General features: G+C 39.2%; 1 protein-coding gene across 2 annotated transcripts in view; it reads right to left on the bottom strand.

Moving 5' to 3' along the window:
• The window catches only part of man1b1a (mannosidase, alpha, class 1B, member 1a), a 16025-nt gene extending 5912 nt beyond the window's left edge, over positions 1-10113 (bottom strand). Inside the window, exons 1-10 of one of the 2 annotated variants that reach the window (XM_057359600.1) lie at positions 9643-10113; positions 7302-7431; positions 6314-6422; positions 5808-5995; positions 5476-5612; positions 4705-4817; positions 4252-4443; positions 3244-3392; positions 2938-3126; positions 2591-2781 (exon numbers count right to left, since the gene is read on the bottom strand). In XM_057359600.1, the coding sequence (XP_057215583.1) occupies positions 2591-2781; positions 2938-3126; positions 3244-3392; positions 4252-4443; positions 4705-4817; positions 5476-5612; positions 5808-5995; positions 6314-6422; positions 7302-7403 (1370 nt within the window). In that variant the 5' untranslated portion in view covers positions 7404-7431; positions 9643-10113. Of the gene's footprint in view, positions 1-2590; positions 2782-2937; positions 3127-3243; positions 3393-4251; positions 4444-4704; positions 4818-5475; positions 5613-5807; positions 5996-6256; positions 6423-7301; positions 7432-9642 lie in introns of those variants that run through there. The other variant, XM_057359601.1, reaches the window with a different exon arrangement.
• Positions 10114-10157: the final 44 nt, after the last annotated feature.

The raw sequence follows: 10157 nt of genomic DNA, 5'->3' as shown, positions 1-10157 counted from the left end.
CCCATTAGCACTTTTGGTGCGCACGCAGGTTCGATTAACGTCAGAGTTCGGTTCGTTTGGATGATGTGAATGCTGCCTTCCGAACCTGGGTGCGCACCCGCGAACTGTACCCGAGTCCGCTTAAAAAGGGAGGTCTGGGGTGCGGTTCATGTGATCTCCAGTACGGTTCTATGCAGATATGAACGCAATCGTACCAAATGACGTATTATTTGGTAAAAATGTGTTTGTGTGTGTGTTTCACACAATTTTCTGACGAGCGTGATTGGCTCGCGCCAAGCAGAGAGCTGTATATCTCATTTCTGTTCGCCTTCAACGTTCTTAAGAGCATTTGCAGTAAGGCCCGTAAGACAGCATTCGTAAGACAGACGAAAGTGCCGTTATGTACTGAAGCTTTGGAAACAAAACTAATGGTTCAAAAACCTAGATGTATTAAAGTGAAGAGAACAATGCTATGTATTTTGCCACCTTCTACTGCGTCGTCATTACCAGCGACAGGGTAAACAGCGGCTGGCTTGATGACGCAAACGAACCGCGGTTAGGACACAAATAAAATAATATGAACGCAGTCCAGCAGGGGCAGGGGGGAGCAATTGAACAAGTGTTCAGACCAGGCAATCGAACTAAATGTGAAACCACCCTAAAGCTCCAGTCCATAGTTTTTTTTGGGGGGGGGTAAGTGAACAAACATGAGTTATTGAGCAAGTACAACCCTGATTCAAAACGGTAAATTTATATAATGAGTTATAACTTGAGCTGTCAAGTATCAAGGGTGCATAAGTAACCTGCAATTTTATGCTTCAAACAAAGATGGCGATACAGAGGGGAAAAATGACTGATTGCAGCAAGGTCCAGTGTGCCATTTTTTAGAGGATCTATTGACAGAAATGCAATATAATATAGTTAACTATGTCTTCAGAGATGTATAAAGACCTTACATAATGAAGCGTTATGTTTTTATCACCTTAGAATGAGCTATTACTATCTACAAACACCATGGGTTCCCTTGCATGGAATTCACCATGTTGTTTCTATAATAGCCCTAAACGGACAAACTGCTCTACAGAGTGCGTTTTGTGAAAACGTTATCACGTTTTGTGTCGACATCTTAGTCCTCTCTCAGCCTCCGTAGAGCTCCAAAAGGGAGGGGTGGAGGGAGCCGTTGGTTGCAATTCGCAACCTCACCGTTAGATGCCGCTAAATTTGGTAAACTGGACCTTTAAAGGAATAGTTAAAAAACACTGCTGGAATCTGTTATTTAAATCTCTAGATTCTACAGGACGTTTTTACTTTTCATTATTTCTTGAAGTGACAGTGAAAGGGTTAGCGAGACAGATCTATACATAGGTCATTTAAACAGACCACCTTCCTGGTGGTCACATATTTATCGCCCCTGTCTTGAGTGGACCTGACATGGCAGAGCAGAGATATTTATCAAACTCATTAACAGTCTGTGTCTACTGAACTCCGGTGGACACCGTATTATTGCATTATTCAAACCAGACGCATTTAGAAACAGGACTGAGGGCATGAGCTAGTGCATGTGATGACAACAGCAGTGGAAGCGTAACAGGCCTCAGGTGTGAGGAGAAGCACTGAGATGCATCACAATGAGACTAAAAGTCTGTTCTGATCTAAACGGTCCCTGTACAGTGTTTAGTACTCCCTACCTACATCTAATGTTGAATTCACAGTTCAGATCAGCTAATCTGAACATTAATATTACACAATGTATTCTATTCTAGTCTAGTCTAGTCTAGTCTATTAATGCTGACCACCATATATTCTGTTCTGGTCTATTCTAGTCTAGTCTAGTGTATTAAAATACACCAGCTTGACCACAATGCTGACCACCATCTATTCTATTCTATTCTAGTCTAGTCTAGTCTAGTCTAGTCTAGTCTAGTGTATTAAAATACACCAGCTTGACCACAATGCTGACCACCATCTATTCTATTCTATTCTATTCTATTCTAGTCTAGTCTAGTCTAGTGTATTAAGATTCACCAGCTTGACCATCATGTTTACCACTGTCTAGTCTAGTCTAGTCTAGTCTTGTCTAGTCTAGTCTAGTCTTGTGTATTAAGATCCACCAGCTTGACCATCATGTTTACCACCGTCTAGTCTAGTCTAGTCTAGTCTAGTCTTGTCTAGTCTTGTGTATTAAGATCCACCAGCTTGACCATCATGTTTACCACCGTCTAGTCTAGTCTAGTCTAGTCTTGTCTAGTCTTGTGTATTAAGATCCACCAGCTTGACCATCATGCTGACTACCATCTAGTCTAGTCTGGTCTGGTCTTGTCTTGTGTCATGAGTTCCAAGTGTCTACTGAACAAACACTCGAGTGTCTTTAGTTTACACGGCTCACCTTTACACAATTCAAAACTCTGACTCTCTCGCTTTTATCCTGCACAATTTATCCCATCAGCGATTGGACATGTAAATCAATCATGCCACCCCGTCTGTGACCAGAAGCATAACTTCAGTTCATTAAGCTCAGGGAGGATCGGTGATTCTCTGGAATCCATTAGCTACAAACGCCATCAAAGTGCTCAACTCAACTGAATGTGTGTGTGTTGTTAGCGTAACTCACTCAATTTCCTTTTTGCCGCCCTGTAGCCATTGTTTGAGCAGGTACTCGTAGTAGCTGTCCGCGCGAGCCCCCAATGTGAAGGCCCCTCTGCGTGTGAACTTTCCACTGTTTGTGTTGATGAACATGGGCACGAGGCCATCATGTTTTCCCTCCAACTTGTGCACCTGTTTGGTGACCTCCTCCACTGCTTTCTGAGAAGAAAATGAGAAAAAGATCAAACAACGATGGAGCATGCGTATAACAGGTAGTTTGGGCTGTGAATTGTGATGAATCGCGTTTCAAATCATTAGTATTCAAACATGACTCCTCAAGTCTCCTGGCCCGTGAGTTTTGAAATGTAGTTGTACCTGGTACTCTGGGTCCTCTGTGAGTCGACTGAGCTCTCTGAACTCCAGCTGGATGCTGGTCACCTCTGCGACAGTGCTGTCTGTAGTCCAGCGTGGAGGATGAGCAGTTCCTTTGCCAATGTTCACGTCAGAGAAGGGGATTTTAGATGGGGTCTTGAAGGCAGGCATTAATCTGGAGCCAATATCCTTCTACAAAAACACAAGTGTTGAAACTAAAAATGGTTCAGTCACACAATTTACATGTGCACGACACAAACTGTATTAAATTGTACTGTAATTATGTAAATTATGACATTAAAAACGTACAGCTTTGTCCAAGAACATAGTGTCGCCTGTCAGGTGGTATGTGCTCAAAAGACCCCCCAAAATACGGATGGTACTCTCAAAAAGATTGACATCCACATTCTTAGAAAAGGATAATTCTGTCTCTACCCACTTCCTAGCTTCTTCAAACTCTAATACAAAGAGAAAAAAAATCAGAGATACAGAAATAAAGCAAGACTTTAATTTGCCTTTAAGACTAAATGTATTTGAAATCACAGATGTTCTTCAACAAAGGACACTTTTAAACACTTTAAATACACTTTTTATACTTAATATAATTCAATTTATTCAAACGATTTAGTAAATAATTTACTATTTATTAATTTTTTATTCTAAAATAAATACTACGTGTCAAATTATACATTATGTTTGACAGAAGTGAAAATGACATTAATTAATTGTGGAATCATGTATCATGCTAAGGCTAATTTTACAGCTAGCATTAACCTAGCATTAAGATACACACCTAGCACTAGCATTAAGATACACACATTTAAATATAAATGTTAAAAATATATCAATAATAAATCATTTTATTCTTCGCTTGATTCACGCTGACACTTTTGTCTGCTTGATAACCAAGTACACTACTTTATTAACTAATATTAGCAATTGCGTTGAAAAAATTAATTAAAGCAATAATTTACAGCAATAATCCATAACATCTCTGTTTGAAACATAAACTTGCATCTTTTTTGCAATAACATCTTTACGTTAAAGTCAAATGATGTCAAACTGACATTTTGCAAAGCAAAATATAAAAGTACCTGACTGCTCAAGTTATAAACTATACAAACTCACCATTTTATGTAGTTGCTCAATAACTAATTTTTGTTCATTTTTTATTAAAAAAAATGTAACAGATTGCAGCTCTACACATAGTTCCACTTTTATTGAAAGTGCAAAAACAGAAAACAAACAAAAAAGAAATGATTCAAAGGATACACAGGTTTGTAATGAAACAGACAGAAGCTACGTTACGAGACTTACCGTCCTTCAGCCCCAATATCCACATGGTGTCTAGCGCGTCAATCATTGTGAGTCCCAGACCAAACCACTCCGAATGAGTCTTAGAAATGGGCTTGAGTTCATCGTGACCCCACGCAAAGGCCTTGTAGCCCTTCCACGCGTGTCTGAACGCCTCCCGCACCGCCTCTGCCCGATCCACAGGCTTCTCTGAAACTATCACCAATAAACAAGCATTAAACCTGCAGCTGTATCTGTGATTCTTATCATTGAGCAAAAGGCCACAAGATCGTGAATCTGTGCAAATGAAGATATCAAGTGACTGCATAGCAACACCCAGCTAAATTCCCACAACGCGCCAGTGTCGTAGTAGAGGGTTTTGCGGCGCAAAAATGGCTGACATTTTCCTCTGAAAATGTCAAACTCTTGTTGGCCATATGCTCTGTATGAAGGGACGAAGGGTGCACATTCTAATACCTGGTTTTAAAGGGGTAGGCTCGTCAAAATCAGCCTGCGTCCCGGCCTCTTTTCCACGGGCTGTGGGCTGAAGCTCCGTCCCCTGCTCTGACTCAATCATCGCCCCACGCCAGCTTGAATCACAAAAGCAAAACAGAACGATTCTGATGCAAGTGACAAATCACACTAAAGCACCAAAAACAGCAGAGAGTTGTTCAAAAATGACTCATTCTAACGGCTTTCATCAAGTTTAGACCAATGACCCAAACTTGGTCATTTGATGTTGCACTTTATCACTCCCACACGCCCCACAGTTACCATGGCAATTACATGTGATCAGGAGGTGGAGCTCCGGAACAAACACAGCTGGAGGAAATAAAGGCTTATCTGAATTCACATGAAAGATGCTGCGGTTAGCAGCTCACGGCTAATAAAACGCACCCCCAAGGTGCTTTAAGCACAGAAAAGAGTCTGATTTCATCTCCTGCTACACTGTTTTATTACAGCCCTGCTGTTTGCTGAGAAATCGCTCGTAAATTTGTGTTCAGATAAGTATTTAAAGCACAACAGCGTGCAGGTGCATTTGTTCTAGCGAGCGGATAAAAGCATCAGACGCCCCAAGCATACAAATGAGACAACCGACTCATAATACTGTCTTGATTTTAATACCTCTGCTTATTCCAAAGGTCAAATACTAAGCAAACAAATAAATATCTACAAACTAATCCTGGAAGCAATATTAAAATTCTCCTGTAGGAAATGTCCCGAGTTGTTGTAATGTGATGCACACACCTAATGACTGTTTTTGCCTCCGTTCCCCCATCCGCTTCTTTCCCGACCACAGGATCTTCTCTTTCTTTAAGATGCGAGACGGTCACGTTCAACCGTTTCTGTAAGGTTGGAGGGCCGCGTTTACTGGGGGGCTTCCTCTGCAGACACAACAAACCGATCAAAATAAAGACAAAACAGGGCTATTCAGCCCTAACCAACATACAGCAGCTTGGACATCCATGGAAATTCTGTACTTTCTATCCGGGACTGTAAAAACTCCTGGGAATGACTGAACGTCAATACAGAGCCTTAAATATCCTACATAATTCTCTGAAGAACATTCAGTCACTAACCACGGCTGGAGGTTTGGGAAGAAGCGGAACGCTGGGCCTCTGAAGCTCCGGCAGAATATCCGGTGGGATATCCTGGATGACCCCGGGGACGGCCGCTGGGGGCTTTGGGAGGAGGCCAGGAGGGATGGGCCTAAGACCTCTGTTATCCATCTCGACCCAATCCTCCTTCATGGATCTATCCGAGAGACCTAGGAAACAATGTGCAATGAACCAATCTTAAGAGACGAGAATCGGAAGGACATAACATTAGGAAAGACATCATATTGAAATGAATGATGGCAGAGCTGGTCATACTTAATAAAACTGCACACAACTGAATGAATAACGGCAGAGTTCATGATATTTAATATGAGTGCTGAAACTTATCACCCAGTCTGTTATTAATAATTAATATGATTATTCTTGACAGGTAATAAAGATGAGTAAAGATTGTCTGAATTAAACCTGACCTAGGATTAGTTTTCATCCCCTGTGGAATGTAAATGACACGGGATCTTGTTGTGTACCTCTCCATTGCTCTGTCAGGCTGGAATAAGACAGGATTCCACAGATGAAGAGGAATGCGAGGAGCAGGAGAATGAGACTGCGTTGAAGTCTAGACAGCTGTTTCCATTTCTGGCCCAGAAAAACACAAACAACTCAAGGACAATCGATGGAAAGTGCAGCAATTTCATTTTTGATGGCTTGATGTGGACTTGATGAATAGAGCAACTAAACTGAATCACTATAAACCAAGTGATGAAGCACAATATACAATTTAGCACAAATCAAATCAAGTTTTTTTTCTTGACAGTAAAGGCGTATTATCAATGCATGTCATTTACTCAACATCATCTATAATGACGTTATAAATTGAGTGGCAACACAAAGGATAACGGGTAATGTTTTTATTAAAAGAAGTCACCATTCAAACTAAATCAGTCTGTTTGAGCTATGCAGGGCAGGCTATATAATATTGATATTATTGTGATAACTAATTAATTTTTTTAAGAAATCAATAATGCTCTCAGTCACAATAATCTTCTATTTTGTTTATCTTTGGCCAATGAATCATACTCGAAAAATACGAGAATTTGTAACAATTGTATCAAAATGTTAAACGGGGGCAAAACCCCTGTTGGAGTGTCAATCTGGCGATGGATTGTTTATGATTTTATATCTATAGTAATAACACTATATCAACATCACGATTACTGTCAATACGGTGAAATTGAGAAAAACAAATAAATTAGCAGATTAAACGCGAGGGAATAAGCTTTGACAGCTGTGATCTGGACAGGACAAAAAGACAAAGCTACAGTGCCAGCTTTCAATTGAATGAAACAAGATAAAAGGTTGTAACATGATGTTCTCTGAATGATAATTAGATCTTTCCATGTCATCGGAAAAATTTACACAAAATCACAGTTAATCATTTACAATATGCATAAAGCATAATATCTATGAGATTATATGCAATCTTAGAATAACAATAGATGAAATTTCCTGATTTACCCTCCAGCAAGACTGCCTCCGGTGTTTGCCGTTGGTGTAGCCGCGACTGTGCTGGTCTCCCAGAGTCAGAGAGACAAAGTCCTTCCTCTGAGGAGAGAACATCCCTAATACAATCCACCGCTTGAAAACACTTGATCAAATAGGGAAGGAAACAAAAAACACAGATTGTTAAAGATGCACAGATATCAAGTCATTTTCCCACAAATTACCATATCGGAAAACAGAAAGACAAGCTGAAAGGGCCGTTGCTCGGGCAACATTGTTCTTCGCAGGTCCCTGAAGAGTGTTGAGGTGTAAAAGTGAGATCTGTTCACAAGATTAATTACCATCAGCCTAAATCTGGAGCACAACAGGGCAGAAGGTTTGGCACAAACAGCATCTATAATCTGGGAACGACAGTATGAGACATCACCACACTGTGCAATGACAGCAATATAAAAGGGGATTAGAAACATTAGTCCATGTGGTTTCTGTTACACCAACCTGAGCTTATAGGATATAATAGATTTGATGACACACATTTGCTACGCTAGACAGGGGTGGTAATTGTGGATTGCCCTACATACAAACTTTAACACAGTAACATTATTTATTAGAGTCTGTAATGTGAGTTTGAGAGCAATGTGAAGGTGAACAACATAAAGATCTTTATTGTGTCTGTATCAAGACTTTTTAGGCCGCCTTAATGCAACCCTGCTGAAAAAAATCACAAAAACAACCATTGATTTTAATGTATATAATGATAGACGGTCTCTGTGGGTCTCTATTCGTAATGTGTTGGGTTCTATTGGTGGGATGCTATTTGGTGGATGGGAACCAATAAAACACTATTAAATCATACTGGACATAATGCACAAAACAAATTGTAATGTTTCCATTAGAACACCTTTAATTAGTTTTTTCCATTAAAACCATTACAAATTCCATTTTGTATTTGTATATTCCAGGAGGATTTAACATCCCACCAATAGAATCAATCACATACCAGTAGACACCATTACAGTTTCCATTAAAACCAAAACAAATCCATTTAAAAACCCTGCTGAAAAAAACATAGAAACCATTAAAGAAGTCCCTGCTGAAAAAAACAACAGAAACCACTAAAGACGTTGTAATTGTTTAAATGGTTATAATGGGACTTGTATTGGTTTTAATGGAAACTATAATGGCGTCTACTGCGTGTGATGGATTCTATTGGTGGGATGTTAAACCCTATTGGATTAATGCCCAAAAGGAATTTTGTAATGGTTTTAATGGAAAAAGCTATTGGGTTGTAGGGGTATTCTAATGCAAACCATTAGAATTTCTGTGATGGTTTCTATTAGGTTTCTATGGTTTTTTCAGCAGGGGTTATGATTTGAAAGGGACTTGTACAGGCTTTAATTGAAACTGGTTCTACTGGTATGTGATGGATTCTATTGGTGGGATGTTAAATCCTACTGGAATAACGCCCAAAACACACTACAAAAAGGAATTGTGTAATGGGTTTAATGGAAAAAGCTAATGGTTTATAATGGTATTTCAATGGAAACCATTAGAATTTCTGAATTGGTTTCTCCCTGCTGAAAAAAACAATAGAAACCACTAAAGAAGTTGTAATGGTTTAAATGGTTATAATGGGACTTGTTTGGTTTTAATGGAAACTATAATGGTGTTTCCAATAAAACCAGTACAAGTCCCTTTAAAAGCATTAAAACCATTACAACATCTTTAATGGTTTCTATTGTTTTTTTCAGCAGGGATAATGGTTTTAATGCTTTTAAAGGGACTTGTATTGGTTTTATTGGAAACTATAATGGTTCTACTGGTATGTGATGGATTCTATTGGTGGGATGTTAAATCCTACTGGAATAATACCCAAAACACACTACAAAAAGGCATTTTGTAATGGTTTTAATGGAAAAAGCTAATGGTTCATAATGGTATTTTATTGTAAACCATTAGAATTTCTGTAATGGTTTCTGTNACAAAAAGGCATTTTGTAATGGTTTTAATGGAAAAAGCTAATGGTTCATAATGGTATTTTATTGTAAACCATTAGAATTTCTGTAATGGTTTCTGTTGGGGTTCTATTGTTTTTTTCAGCAAGGAGGGCATAGAAGGAATTTTGTAATGGTTTTATTGGAAAACAGCTGATGGTTCAGATAGGTTACTATTTGTATTACCAGTTTTACTACAAATATCATGGCTAAATGATAGTTCCTGAATAGAGAAATAATGTTAAATCTGTGTTTACTATGATTTTACTACAAATATCATAATTCAACTAAACATACTGTGGTAGAAACACTGTTTATCTTTGTAAGAGGAGTAACTGGCCTCCAAATGCAGCTACGTTTACCTTTTCTGGTTCTTGACTATTCTTTGTAGTACGAGGACTCAATTTCGCGAAGGCAAGAAGGTCAGAGGCGATACATCCCATCCACCGTGTAGGCAGCAGTTGTATTAATGTAGATTCGATATGAATGTACGTGCAGTAGCGGCTATCATCCGGCTAAACAGCATCTCTGTCTCTCTTGCTCTAGTTCTCCTAAAAACGCGTGTCGCTGCGATAAAACGCCCAGTTCTGCTGTAATATAATATTATCGTTGAGTATCTGTATAAATATAAAGCGCATGATAGCTGCTTAATAGTCAAACAACCGCGCAGGGTAATGTTTATTTGACGACTCCTTACTGTACCACGTGATCACGCACACGCGTCATCGTGCAGCTCACGCCCCCATTTTATTAACCCGTTCATAATCTAAACGCTGAAACGCTGTTACAGAAATTCTATAGGTTTCCATTATAATAGCTTTTCCATTAAAACCATTACAAAATTCATTTTTCTAGTGTGTTCTGGGCACTATTCCAG

This window comes from Triplophysa rosa, linkage group LG19, assembly GCF_024868665.1.
Source record: "Triplophysa rosa linkage group LG19, Trosa_1v2, whole genome shotgun sequence".
Classification (NCBI taxonomy): domain Eukaryota; kingdom Metazoa; phylum Chordata; class Actinopteri; order Cypriniformes; family Nemacheilidae; genus Triplophysa; species Triplophysa rosa.
The sequence above is the reverse complement of the archived record's forward strand: the minus strand, read 5'-3'. Positions and strand labels throughout refer to the sequence as shown.